Here is a 15152-nt window from a genome sequence, read left to right on the forward strand (position 1 = left end):
TTTTGAAACTAACATTCATCTAAACTAGATTTGACTTTTGACAAAAAACTCTTAATTGAACTGTTGAGAATTTCCAGCATTCCCTGCTTCACATTTAAATCATTTTAAATTGTGTATGAAAGGCATTAGTGTACTCTCAACAGACATCTATTGAGATACTTTGCAAACAATGAGCAGTTAATAGATACTAGTCTTACCTGAAACCTGCAAGTTTACAATGTAAGAATTCTTTCTTTATCTCGCTGTTTCTGTAGAGACTCCTGAGCTATTTAAAAAAAAAATTCAGAGTAAATCTTTTAGAGATAGAAGCACACTGTCAATATATTCTGACTGATATCAATCAACAATGTATAATTCCAGTCTTGGCTTACCGAATTAATAACATGGCTTGATGTAGCTTTATACGGAGAGGAATTCAGGTTTTGTAAATCTGGAATGAATGTCAGATTACTAATCGTGAAAGTGACATTAAAGTCAGTGGATCTTGTCCCTTCATTTGGAGATTGCGTCACTATCACAACTGGCTTTTCAGCTATAAGGAATAAATAAATATCAGAATTATGTAATAAAACATTTCCGAACCTCACGTTATGTTGGAACTAATTTTTAACTACCTAAAATATGATTTTTCTTCATTTAATATTTAAAACATCTTGGCTTAGAAATCAGTGAGAACTGTCTGAAATTTGGGGCACGCAATTTAGGTTTTCATTTACGTCACACACATCATTCCGGTAATGGGACTTGGGAGTTTAGGAGAGCAGGAGAACACATATCCAGTATTTGTGATAGCACTGATCTACAGTAAGAATGTCTGAAAGGGAATATATTTGCTGAGGAAAATTCTCAGAGAAAGTGAGGACTGCAGATGCTGGAGAACAGAGTCGAAAAGCGTGAGGCTGGTAAGGTATGGCCGGTCAGGCAGCATCTGAGGAGCAGGAGAGTCGATGTTTCGAGCATGAGGGTGGTGGGCCATTTAGTGCATATGTCCTAGAGATGTTCTCTGAAATGTTCCGCAAGTTGGCTTCCTGTATCCCCAATGCATAGGAGGCCACACTGAGAGCAACGGACACAGTAAATCACGTGTGTGAAAGTACAGGTAAATTGCTGTTGGATGTGGAACGATTCTTTGGGGCCTTGGATGGAAGTGAAGGGGGAGGTGTGGGGCTGGTGTGGGGCATGGACCTAACAAGGGATTCACGGAGGGAATGGTCTCAAAACTGGATAGGTGGAAAAGTGATTTTTTTTAACTGGGGAAAAAGATGGGAATGTACAAGGGAAAAGAAAGGAAGGTAAGGGGAAGGTTACAGGGCAAGAGAGATTGTTTTGTGCTGTGACATTTGTGATTTTCAAAGTGGAGCACCACCTTTCTGTGCACACGCATACCATTTTAACACACCGTCCTGCTCTCGTGCTCACATTTCTGTAATAGGACTGTTGCAATGTTCCTTTGAAGACCCACAAAAGTTAAAACAACATAACCTCTGGACTCAAAGTTGAATTCAACTTTCGTTTTGTGGTGTATCTCTCTCTTGCTCTCTCTTTTTCTCCCCCACCCAGTATCTGGTTTTCCTTGTTTTACTTTCAGAACAACTGATCTAAGTTCCACTATTAAACACATTAAAATGTAGTCCAGACCTATCCCTCTTCTGCATGTATTACCACACCCTTTTTCCTTTTGTTCTGTGCCACCTGTGATGTCGAAACAACCTAATCCCTAAACTTTGTCTGACCTTCCATTTACTCCTCCTAACTTTTTCTATTGTACAAAACACATCACACTTTCGTCTCTCCTTTCAGTTCCAAAAAAGTGTCATATCGGACGTTAATTCTGTTTCTCTCTTTACAGATGCTGCCAGACCTGCTGATTTTATCAAGCACTCAATGTTTCTATCTATCTCTCTCTCTCTTTCTATCCTGGCAAGCTCTTTAGAAACTTATGTTGCATGAAGATCACCCTTCGTTCTTCTGAACTCCAGACAGAATGTGATGGTGGTGCATGACAATTCACTCATGGAGTCTGAGTAGAAACATGCACTTGTACGTGCATGTTGTAGTGTGGAGTAGCCTTTTTATAACATGGTTGACCAGGACGTTCTCCCATTCTTCCATCTGCCATTGGCATGTTTTAGAAGGATTTGCAAGTTGATACCCAAAATATCTGGCCACATGAAATATGCGCCTTCCTTGGCCATCAAGTCTTAGAGTGGGACTTGAACCCAGAACTTATGCTCGATGACAGAGACACTTCTCATTGCATCACATGACCTCCTCTAGAGAACATAACTCCAATTTATTCAGGCTTTCAATCCAGAACTAATCTTGTGAATCTTTTTCCATCAATACAGGGTATATCCTTTCTCAAATTACCACTATTTCAACTCTAATTTACCCAGATCTTATGTACGAAGCATTAGCTGGTTTACCATAATTGACAATGTTTTTCAAGTAGAGTCAAAAAGTTTGTCACTGGAAAAGCACAACAGGTCAGGCAGCATCTGAGGAGCAGGAGAGTCGATGTTTTGGACATAAGCCCTTCATCAGGAATTTTTCTAGCACCTCACAAGACCAATTAACACACCTCTTTAATTTTGGCAGGATTACAATGCACACAATTTAAGACAGCAAGCTGAAACTGGAGTACAAAAGTCAGACAATACACCTACTCGTCATTTGAAGAACATATTCCAGTTACTAGTATGGGCAGTGTCAAGGCCATGGTGACTGATAAAACTCAAGAAGATTTCATGTCGGACTTAGTTGTTTATGCTCTTTCTGGCACCTATTTCACTCCCACAAATTTTGCATGAGAAGCTGCATATGCACTGCCAACTTTGCTCTTTCTATTCTTCCACAAGCAAACTTTTCTTTCCTCTTGTTTATTGCTGGTATGTCTGACTAGGCTTCTGCTGGAGGAACAGGAGATGAACCTTTCTGAACATACACCTTCACAAGGTCCAGTTGAGGTAATGGTATTGTATGTCTCATAGAGGATTTGTCTATATTTGATGATATTTTGGATCTGAGTGGATAGGATCTAGGGCAAGGGAATATGATACTGCAATGTCAACTCCCAAGAATAAATATTTGCACGTTAATTACACTATCAAGGACTGGAGTACAAGTGGCATCCTTATGTTTATCCATCAATTATCAATGGGCTGAAGGTAATTTTAAAGGTAGGCAGGAGGGATTTAAGAGAACTTTAAAACTGAAATATTGCCAGATCACAACGGTCAACAAGTGGGAGGACGGTAGACAAACAGGTTAATCTGAGTTAGGAAGCAAGCAGCAAGTTAAAAAGGGTGTGAGGTGCCAAGCCAGGTAGCAGATCATCAGAATAGACAAGACTAAAGGTAAAGAGCCATAGCTGAGGGCTTCAACAAGAGATGAACTGAGGTAATGGACAGTGATGTATATCATAGAAATGCAAGTAGAGAGCTTTGATGATGGAGAAGCCATAAAGTTCAAATTTCATCCTGGGATCAGATTCAGGACTAAGATGTTGAAGGATCCGTTTCCGCCGCAGACAATTGCCAAGAAGACTGATAGTGTTGGAGACTAGGGCATGCAGCATTTGACCAAATCAATGACCAGAATCAATTACTTCGCTCACCTTAATATTTAACTGGCAAAGATTTCTGCTAATCTAATACTAGGTGTTGGACAAGCAATGTGATAAGTCAAATTCAGTGGAGGAATCGTCACAGATGGTGGTGAGGCAGTTTGGACATAATTATCAACATGTAGAACTTGATATTTTTCACATCAGCTGTTTAATGACAATTTTGCTTCTTGCAGCTACAAATTCTCTGGACCATTTTTTTTTGTTTTACTTATTTCATTACTATTTATGTTTTACTTGCAGTATCACTTCTTTCTGCCAATTACACTCCCCGGCTTTCCAATTTATCACAGACCTTGTCTTTTACCATTTTCTCCTCTTGCCTTTCAATGTCTTTGCATTTGCTTAACCATAATTACATTTCTGCATGATGCTCTGCCTACAAATGCCACTTCACCTGCAGAGCATTTTCAAAAGTTTCTGTTTTCATTTCAGATTTACAACATTTGCCAAATTGGCATCTTGAGCTCTTTTTAAATTTGGCCACGAGGTTTAATTCAAGTGTAAAATTCTGCTCCTGCTCGAGTTGCTCACAGCTTTAGTATCAGTTTATTAATATGGCTCACATAAGTACAAAGGATGAAAGAGTACATATAGGTTTTCTGGTTGAAGTTTCAAATAATTCAGAATACTAAGAGTATACCTAAATAGTTTTACTGAAATATAAAAAACTAAACCGAATTTTGACCTCAATAATAGACACTGTCTCCCAAATATTTTTGAACAGAATATAAATTGACTTTAACTGGGAATTTCCTTTGTCTTACCCATTGCATTAAAATGAAATATTAAAGGAACAGAAATAGAAACCATACTCACTGGAGGAAGGAACAGATTCGTGGTAGTCTGAAAAATAAAAACCATGTTTTTTTTGTTAAATGCATCTAATGGAATGATATCCTTAAAGAGTGAAATGAAGTTCATGAATTTGGATGAAACATGCTCAATTTTTTCAGATTAACATGATCAAGCTGAAAGAATAAAATATAAAACAATGATTGTCTCCTTTAAATGTGAAATACCATTGACATAGAGGCTGGTGTGGTCCAGTGAATATGCTCCTAAGGTGAAGATGCTCTTTGTGTTGTCTCTGAATGTATGGTATACAGTAACTTTATTAACTTCCAGAGGATTAGAGTCATTTCTGAAAGAGCAGACTGCATCTACACTGGTGTCCTCAATATTTGCCAGGCTGTAAAATAAATACATAGACAACAAAGTGAGTCAGAAAAAAATAACCTGAAGTGCAAGAAGTTCTGTAAATTTTCATACTAGTGTGCAGACATTTCTCAATGTTATTTATCTAAAATGTACGTCTATGTGTTACGGTGAATAGGTTTAAGATAAATGGAATTTAATTGATGCTGATTAGTGATCAAGCACATTGAGACTCCATTTGTACTACTTTAAAATAGTGATTAATTTCCCATTCTGTTCTACAACAGCCACTAATTTATATGTTCATAACTTCAGAACTCTGTAGAATAATTAATAGTATATCATTGTCACACATATGTAAAATGAAAGAACTTACTAAATGTTAAAGCAATCTTGAAATAAATACTGCTGAGGTTTGACATTAATTACCTGAAAGAACGAATTCTACAGCTGGAGAATGTTCTGTTTATCTTGCTGTTTGTAAACAGGTTATTTAGCTGAAGGGAAGTAATAATCAGAGTTTTAGAGGCAAATCTAATATAATTACTTAAAATAAATATTTTTCGTAATTAAGTTGTGAACTGACCTGATAAGCAATAATATTTGCTGCAGATTTGTATAGTGCAGAGGTAGAAGATTGGAGATTTGCAGTCAGGACCAGGTTAGTAATAATGAAGGTCACATTGAAATCGAAAGGCTTTGTTTGCAGGTTTGGTGTTGTGCTTACAGTTGGTGATATTGCTGTCAGGAAGCAACAGAAAAGCATTGGATTGGAAAGAAAAACATCTCTGTGATTATCATTTGTCCTAAAGAGTGAAACAAAGCAAACTAAAAATATGGAAACCACCACAGAATATTTCAAGTTGGAGAGAGGACTTCTAGATATTTGATGATAACATTCACCCTAACAATATTTGCTATCATATGAGCATTTGGATGAAAATTACTGAACTAGTGTTCCTGCAATTGTTTGTTTATCTATAGAAAATTGTCTGGGTGTTGTTGAGTCTCTTTTCTTGTTATCTTAAATTTGTTTTCCATTTTGATTACAGATTGATTTTGAAGCATTTCTGATCCTGTTGTCATTGCTGACAGCTTTGGTATAAATACATTAGTATGGTTCATGTATGTAGACAGGATGATATAACACAAGCAGGATCTCTAGTTGAATCTTAATGAATTCTCAATTCCAAGATTCACCCCTTTCTTTAGAAGTAAGATTACTTATTGACTTTAAACAGTAAATATTCCATGCCTAATGATTACAACAATAAAGAAATTAGGCTGAATTGAAAATGTCCTCTGTTACCCATTATGATGAAAAGCAATATTAAAGAAATATAAACCATACTCACTGGAGGAAGGAATAGATTCGTGGTAATCTGAAAAAAATCAAAATCATGTATTTGCTATTATATATGTCTAATGGAGAAATATCTTTAAAGAGTGAAAAAATGTTCTGTAAATGGATTAATCATCCTTGATTTTATCTGACTCACACATTCAAGTTGAAAGAATGGAATATTAAAAAGACAGAATATGTAATTTAAATGCTAAATACCGTTGACATAGAGGCTGGTATGGTCCAGTGAATATGCTCCTAAGGTGAAGATGCTGTTTGTGTTGTCTCTGAATGTATGGTATACAGTAACTTTATTAACTTCCAGAGGATTAGAGTCATTTCTGAAAGAGCAGACTGCATCTACACTGGTGTCTTCAATATTTGCCAGGCTGTAAAATAAATACGTAGACAACAAAGTGAGTCAGAAAAAAATAACCTGAAGTGCAAGTAAGGTCTGTAAATTTTCATACTAGTGTGCAGAAATTTCTCAATGTTATTTATCTAAAATGTACGTCTATGTGTTACGGTGAATAGGTTTAAGATAAATGGAATTTAATTGATGCTGATTAGTGATCAAGCACATTGAGACTCCATTTGTACAGGGATATTACTACTACTTTAAAATAGTGATTAATTTCCCATTCTGTTCTACAACAGCCACTAATTTATATGTTCATGACTTCAGAACTCTGTAGAATAATTAATATTATATCATTGTCACACATATGAAAAATGAAAGAACTTACTAAATGTTAAAGCAATCTTGAAATAAATACTGCTGAGGTTTGACATTCATTACCTGAAAGAACGAACTCTACAGCTGGAGAATGTTCTGTCTATCTTGCTGTTTGTAAACAGGTTATTTAGCTGAAGGGAATTAATAATCAGAGTTTTAGAGACAAATCTAATATAATTACTTAAAATAAATATTTTTCGTAATTAAGTTGTGAACTGACCTGATAAGCAATAATATTTGCTGCAGATTTGTATAGTGCAGAGGTAGAAGATTGGAGATTTGCAGTCAGGACCAGGTTAGTAATAATGAAGGTCACATTGAAATCGAAAGGCTTTGTTTGCATGTTTGGTGTTGTGCTTACAGTTGGTGATATTGCTGTCAGGAAGCAACAGAAAAGCATTGAATTGGAAAGAAAAACATCTCTGTGACTATCATTTGTCCTAAAGAGTGAAACAAAGCAAACTAAAAATATGGAAACCACCACAGAATATTTCAAGTTGGAGAGAGGACTTCTAGATATTTGATGATAACATTCACCCTAACAATATTTGCTATCATATGAGCATTTGGATGAAAATTACTGAACTAGTGTTCCTGCAATTGTTTGTTTATCTATAGAAAATTGTCTGGGTGTTGTTGAGTCTCTTTTCTTGTTATCTTAAATTTGTTTTCCATTTTGATTACAGATTGATTTTGAAGCATTTCTGATCCTGTTGTCATTGCTGACAGCTTTGGTGTAAATACATTAGTATGGTTCATGTATGTAGACAGGATGATATAGCACAAGCAGGATCTCTAGTTGAATCTTAATGAATTCTCAATTCCAAGCTTCATCACTTTTTTTAGAAGTAAGATTACTTATTGACTTTAAACAGTAAATATTCCATGCCTAATGATTACAACAATAAAGAAATTGGGCTGAATTGAAAATATCCTCTGTTACCCATTATGATGAAAAGCAATATTAAAGAAGTATAAACCATACTCACTGGAGGAAGGAATAGATTCGTGGTAATCTGAAAAAATCAAAATCATGTATTTGCTATTATATATGTCTAATGGAGAAATATCTTTAAAGAGTGAAAAAATGTTCTATAAGTGGATTAATCATCATTGATTTTATCTGATTCACACATTCAAGTTGAAAGAATTGAATATTAAAAAGACAGATTATGTAATTTAAATGCAAAATACCGTTGACATAGAGGCTGGTGTGGTCCAGTGAATATGCTCCTAAGGTGGAAATACCCTTTGTGTTGTCTCTGAATGTGTGGTATATAGTAACTTTAGTAACTTCCAGTGGATCAGAGTCATTCCTGAAACTGCAGATTATATCCACACTGGTGTCCTCAATATTTGCCTGGCTATAAAATAAACACATATACAACAAAGTGAGGTAGAAACTATATCTGAAATCCAAATATGACTGTAAACTTTCATAGGTGTCTGAGCAGAAATTTCTCAATGTTATTTATATAAAATGAACGTCTATGTATGACAGTGAATAGGTTTAAAGTAAATGGAATTTAATTCATGCTCATTAATGATCAGATACATTGAGGTTCCATTTGTATAGGGATATTACTATTTCTTTAAAATAGCGATTAGTTTCCCATTCTATTCACAAGGAAACAGCACATATTTGCTTATGTTGCCAGAACTAAATTTATTCAGCACATGGAGCTGATAACTGGGTATTGGTGTGTATTTCTGTAGGCAGCATCTTCGATTTTTCAAGGACCATCATGACTTGTATCTTGGTTTTACAAAGTGAAGATGTTAGCTCCAAATCCACTTCAACCAGAATGGAGATCGAATTATTGGCCTTATTAAAAAAACACATGCCATTTAGCTAACCAACTGAGTTAACTGAGCAAGAAACAATAGACAGAATTTTGTTGAGGTGATACAGGTGTCAGCTGTTTACTTCAGGATTGACAAAGGACCACTTGCCAACCATTCAGCACTCTCCTCTCATACAGTAGAAATGTTGTTTTCCCTTTGCTATTGTATTTCTTTGAATTGTCCGAATGAGTGAGATGAAAAACTTTAACAATATGTATTCTCTTTTCAACAATATTCAAGTTCCGTACTCCAAAATGACTGTTTGCTTTAATATGGTTATTCAAACAGTTATAGCATCTGAATATTCTGAACAAGAAGTAATGCAAGCTGTTCTAGTAGCAACTAATGCTGTTTGATTACTGTCAAAAATTTTACCGTCTTAGCTTAAACCTCACAACTCAAATTATTTAGTGTAGAATAGAAAAATCATTGCTTAATGAATCTGTAGGTATCTAGCAGGAACAAATAAATAATACTAATAATCTGATAATAAAAGCAATACATCTTATGAGAAAAGCTTAGACCACTATCAGTTGAAGTTTACAAACAATTGAGGTGATCTTATTGAAACATATAACAATCTGGATAAATATGATACGCTGGATGCTGAAAGGATGTTTTGACTTATGAGTAAGACTACAAATAAGGGACACAATGTAAAAATATGAGCAAATCAAAGGAATTTTTTTTTCTTTTGAGAGGGTCATTTTTCTGTAGAATTCTGTTACCTACAGAGCAATGGATCATTGGATGTTACTGAAGTTGAGTTAGATAGATTCCTGATTGTTTCTACATTGACAAGTAAGTAAAATGGTATACATTGGGTAAGAGGCAAGTAGAAAGAGGCCACTATCAGTTCTGCAATGATCATATCAAATAGAAACAGTCTTGCAGGGATGAATGGCTGAGTACTGCTATTAATTTTATGTTCATATCTTCAGAATTCTGTAGAATAACTGGAATATTATATCATTGTAACATGTATAAAATGAAAGAACTTACTAAATGTTAAAGCAATCTTGAAATAAATACTGCTGAGGTTTAACATTCATTACCTGAAAGAATGAACTCTACAGCTGGAGAATGTTCTGTTTATCTTGCTGTTTGTAAACAGGCTATTTAGCTGAAGGGAAGTAATAATCAGAGTTTTAGAGACAAATCTAATACAATAACTTAAAAATAGATGTTTTTAACAATTAAGTTATGAACTGACTTGGTAAGCAATAATATTTGCTGCAGATTTGTACAGTGCAGAACTGGAAGATTGTAGATTTGCAGTCAGGGCCAGGTTAGTAATAATGAAGGTCACATTGAAATCGAAAGGCTTTGTTTGCAGGTTTGGAGTTGCACTCACGGTTGGAGATACAGCTATCAGAAAACAACAGAAAAGCACTGAATTGAAAATAAAACATCTCTGCGAGTACATCATTTGTCCTGAAGAGTGAAACAAAGCAAACCAAAAATATGGAAACCACCACAGAATATTTCAAGTTGGAGTTCGGATTTCTAGATCTTTGATGATAGCAAACATTGCTAGGTTGCACGTTATCAAATGACCAACGGGAGAAAAATTACTGAACAAGTGATTCTGCAGTTATTTGTTTATCTGTAGAAAATTGCCCAAATGTTGTGTCTCCTCTAACCTTCGTATTATCTTTAGTTTGTTTTAAATTTGGATAACAGCTCTATTTTGAAGTACTGCTGCTCCTGTTCTTATTGCTCACGGCTTTAGTATAAATGTATTAATAGGGTTCTTGGATGTAGACAGGATGATATAGCATAAACAGGTTCCCTGGTTAAAAACGTCATAAATTCTCAATTGCAAGGTTCATGACTTCTTTTTAGAAGTAGAATTACCGATTGACTTTAAACAGTAAATATGGCAGGTCTAATGTTTGTAACAATAAATAAGCTGGGCTTAAATAAAAATGGCCTGTGTGTTCCCCATTGTAATGAAAAGAAATGTCTAAGAAACAGAGAAATATAAACCATACTCACTGGAGGAAGGAACGGATTCATGGTAATCTGAAAAATCAAAATCATATATTTTTTGTAATGTAGGGTTGATGGAAAGTTACTTTTAAAGAGTGAAATAAATTTCATGAAAATGGATTAATCATCCTCAATTTGAACATATTCACACATTCAAGCTGAAAAAAAAAACAATATATAAAAACACAGAATGCTAAATACCATTGACATAGAGGCTGGTGTGGTCCAGTGAATATGCTCCTAAGGTAGAGATGCTCTTTGTGTTGTCTCTGAATGTATGGTACACAGTAACTTTATTAACTTGCTGAGGATTGGAGTCATTTCTGAAAGAACAGACAGCATCTACACTGGTGTCCTCAATATTTGCCAGGCTGTAAAATAAACATACAGACGACAAAATTAATCAGAAAACATAACCTGAAGTGCAAGTAGGGGCCCATTACTTTGCATGGGTTCCTGATCAAAATCCTGAGGCAGAAATTCCTCACTGTGGTATATCTAATATGTATTTCTCTTATGTGTTAAAATGAAGTGGTACAAATTAAATGAGATCTAATCATGCTGACTGAGTGTTATGTACACTGAAATTCATTTGCAGAGAGATATGATTACTTACTTAAAATAATGCATCAATGATATTCACAAAGCAACACATTCTATGTTCACAGAATCAAATATCATAAAACGTCAGAACTGGTAACTGGTTTCTGTTGCATTTCTTCTTCAGACAGCATCTTGATTATTTGAAGGCTAACTAAATCTACGGGTCTGGCATTCCAGGATGTCTAAGATGTCCTCCTACTTCAAGGAATGTAATTTCCCCACCCTCATGATCAATGCTGCCGTCAAGTGCATCTCTCCCATCTCCCACAACTTTGCCCTCAAACCACCATCACACCACCCCAACAAGACAGAGTCCCCGGTCCTCACATTCCACCACATTAATCACTAAATTCAATGCATCCTCCTCCTCCAATTTTGCCACCTGCAGTCTGACCCCACCGCCAAAAACATATTTCCTTCCCCACCCCTATCTGTTTTCCATCAGGACCGTTGCTAAGTCCACATTCCCAACCAACCTCTCCTTCACACCTGGCACCTTTCCCTGCAGCAGCAGGAGGTGCAACACCTGCCCCATCACTTCCCCAACCCCGCCTCGCATCCATCCAAGGCCCCAAAGATTCATGCCAAGTCTAGCAGAAATGCACATGCATTTTCTCCAACCTGATTTACTGCATCTGTTGCTCCCGATGGTCTCCTCTACATCTGAGAGACCGACTGCAAACTCAAGAGCCGGTTCAGGCAACATCTCTGGTCCACGTACTTCAATCAACCCCACTACCTGGTTGCCAGCCATTTCATCACTCCCCCTCCCACTCCCCTAATGACATGTCCATCTTGGGCCTCCTCCACTGTCAAAGTAAGGCCACATGCAAACTGGAGGAAGGACACTGCATCTTCTGCCTCAGGAGTTTACAACCTTATGGCCTCAACATAGGTTTCACCAGCTTCCAAATCTTCCCACCCTCCATCTCATCCCAGGTCCAGTCCTCCATCTCTACCCTGCCCCCCCCCACCCTTGACCTGACCTAACCTGTCCATCTTCCTTCCCACCTATTTGCTCTTCTCTTCCCACTGACCACTCTCATTCACATCCTACCTGCATCCACCTATCACCATCCCACCTACCTTTCCTCAAGTCCCACTCCCCTCCATTTATTTCTCAGCTCCCTTCCCCCTCCCCAGTCCTGTTGAAGGGTCCTGCCTGAAACATCGACTCTCCTGAAAAGATCCTGCTCCTCTGATGCTGTGCTTTAAACAGCTCTATATTTTATCAACTTTGACTTTCCAGCATCTGCAGGCCTCACTATCTCCAAGTGTTGAAGTCTACCTCAGCTGGAACAAAATCAAACTTCGTGCTGTTGACCTTGTTGTGGGACGCACACTAACTATCTAAACAACAGAAATTGTATGGCCAGGAAGGTTCATATCAATTACAGGGTGGCTGTTGGAAGACACAACTCCAGGACGGTGAACAACAATGGCCTCACCATTCCTTGTGAATGGTGTATTTTTCAAAGAAATAATTTGATTTGTGTCCTCATCAGTAAGAATCTATATCTTCGGAGGAATATCAAGATTCAGTGCAATTATCTGCTCTAATACCGTAATTCAAGCACTTCCAATGTCTGAATGCTTTCAACAAGAGACAAGCAAGTTGCTTGAAGGCAACTTAGCTTACAGAAACCGTAGAGAGCAAAGGTGTATATTCCGGAGAGTGTTTATGAAAATATGGTAGAAAGTGGAACATCTCTTTCATGTCTTGTTAGAATTTGTGACCTGTTAATGCTTTGGGTCTTGGATCAAGAAAACCTCTCCTTTTAATATGTTACGTAAACTTTTCAACACCAAGTGTTTCAGGAAGTATGGAAATACCTTATGGCCTTAAAACACCCAAAGCTATCTAACAGAAACAAATTAAAATTAAATACTGCTACTGCACTCATCACAGAATCCACAATCAGAATTCTGTAGAATAACTGGAAAAAAGTTGACATTGTAATATTTTTGTAGTATAAAATAATTTAGTAAATGTTAGTGGAATCTTTAAATAACTACTATGAAGCTTTACTGTTAACATTTTTCACCTGAAAGAGTGAACTTCACAGCTTAAAAATGTTCTGTTGATCTTGCTGTTGGTAAATAGCTTGGTCATCTGAAAGAAGGTAATAATCATTGTTTTAGAGGTAATTGTAATTCAATTAATTAGAATACATACTTTTAAAAATAATTTTGTTGTGGACTGACCTGATAAGTAATAATATTTGCTGCAGATTTGTACAGTGCAGAACTGGATGATTGTAGAGTTGCAGTCAGGGCCAGGTTAGTAACAATGAAGGTCACATTGAAATCGAAAGGTTTTGTTTGCATGTCTGGTGTTGTGCTTACAGTTGGTGATACTGCTGTCAGGAAGCAACAAAAACACAGTGAATTGAAAATAAAACATCTCTTAGCGAGTTTTGAGAAGATTTGTAGCTCAGGTTGAGGTTTTGGTTGTAGGTTTGCTCGCTGAGCTGAAGGCTCATTTCCAGACATTTTGTCACCCCACTAGGTAATATCTTCAGTGGGCCTCAGGCAAAGCACTGCTGAAAATTCCTGCTTTCTATTTGTATGTTTGGGCATCTTTGGGTTGGTGATATAATTTCCAGGAAATAACATAATCACAGGAAATGGCATCATCAACCCAAAGAAACCAAAACATACAAATAGAAAGCAGGAATTTTCAGCAGTGCTTTGCCTGGGGCCCACTGAAGATGTTATCTAGTAGGGTGATGAAACATCTGAAAATGAACCTTCCAGCTGAGCGAGCAAACCTATGTCCATAAAACATTTCTATGTAGCAATCATCTGTTTTAAAATAAATAGGCCAAAACAAGCCAAACATTCAAACCACCATAAACTATTTAATGTTGGAGTTAGGGTTTTTCGATGTTTGGCAATACCGTGCACTCAAAGGCCTTTCAACAACATTTGCTATTCTCTGTGCAACTGAACAACATTTCATGAACTGGTGATTCTTCAGCTGTATATTGTTAAAATAATTTGTCATGTTTTGTTGAATCTTTTTGGAGCTTTGAATTCTTTTTCAATTTCCTCTTAGATACCAGATTCTAAGTACTGCTCATTATATTCTAATTGCACATGCACGACATCTGGCTAAAATTTCGAGAATTCTCAATTCCGAGAAGGAATGGTTTAAAGAATTAAAAATACCTAATAGCTTTAATCAGTAAGTATTGTGCACTTAATGCTTTCAACAACTTAAGCCAGGTTTAACTAACCAATTCCTCTGTGCTATCTACTATATTAAAAGGAAACTTTAAAGAAATGAAGGAACATGAGCAATACTCACTGGAAGATGGAACAGATTCATGGTAATCTGAAAAATCAAAATCACATATTTTGTGAAATACATTTAATGTTATCATTAAAAAGTGAAATAAAGTTCATGCGTTTAGATTAAACATTCTGAATTTTATCAAATTTACACATTTAAATTCATAGAATACAATGTAATAGTCATAATATCTCCTTTTAAATGTAAAGTACCATTTATGTAGAGACTGTTAGCGTCCAGTGAATATGCTCCTAAGGTGGAGATGCTCTTTGTGTTGTCTCTGAATGTACGATATACAGTGACTTTATTAACTTCCTGAGGATCAGATTTATTTCCGAAAATACAAACTGCATCTACACTGGTATCCTCAATATTTGCAAGGCTGTAAAATAAGCATATAAACAACAAAGTGAGTTAGACAACATAATCAGAAATGCAAGTATATTTTTCAGTGAAGTCTAAATAAATTGGGGTGCAAATGTCCTTGCTGTGGTACATCGAAACTATATGTCAATTGTGTGCTGAAGTGAATTGGTTTAAATTAAATTGGTTTTTA

General features: G+C 36.2%; 1 protein-coding gene across 1 annotated transcript in view; it reads right to left on the minus strand.

Annotated features, from left to right (window-relative positions):
- The window catches only part of LOC140494427 (mucin-16-like), a 112133-nt gene that overhangs the window by 14869 nt on the left and 82112 nt on the right, over positions 1–15152 (minus strand). The window contains exons 81-100 of the mRNA XM_072593610.1: positions 14809–14978; positions 14612–14638; positions 13507–13661; positions 13347–13414; positions 10900–11069; positions 10705–10731; positions 9920–10074; positions 9762–9829; positions 8056–8225; positions 7851–7877; positions 7082–7236; positions 6925–6992; positions 6345–6514; positions 6139–6165; positions 5370–5524; positions 5213–5280; positions 4648–4817; positions 4445–4471; positions 372–532; positions 198–265 (exon numbers count right to left, since the gene is read on the minus strand). Of these exons, the coding sequence (XP_072449711.1) occupies positions 198–265; positions 372–532; positions 4445–4471; positions 4648–4817; positions 5213–5280; positions 5370–5524; positions 6139–6165; positions 6345–6514; positions 6925–6992; positions 7082–7236; positions 7851–7877; positions 8056–8225; positions 9762–9829; positions 9920–10074; positions 10705–10731; positions 10900–11069; positions 13347–13414; positions 13507–13661; positions 14612–14638; positions 14809–14978 (2106 nt within the window). The remainder of the gene's footprint in view (positions 1–197; positions 266–371; positions 533–4444; positions 4472–4647; positions 4818–5212; positions 5281–5369; positions 5525–6138; positions 6166–6344; positions 6515–6924; positions 6993–7081; positions 7237–7850; positions 7878–8055; positions 8226–9761; positions 9830–9919; positions 10075–10704; positions 10732–10899; positions 11070–13346; positions 13415–13506; positions 13662–14611; positions 14639–14808; positions 14979–15152) is intronic.

This window comes from Chiloscyllium punctatum, chromosome 24 (genome assembly GCF_047496795.1).
Source record: "Chiloscyllium punctatum isolate Juve2018m chromosome 24, sChiPun1.3, whole genome shotgun sequence".
NCBI lineage: Eukaryota > Metazoa > Chordata > Chondrichthyes > Orectolobiformes > Hemiscylliidae > Chiloscyllium > Chiloscyllium punctatum.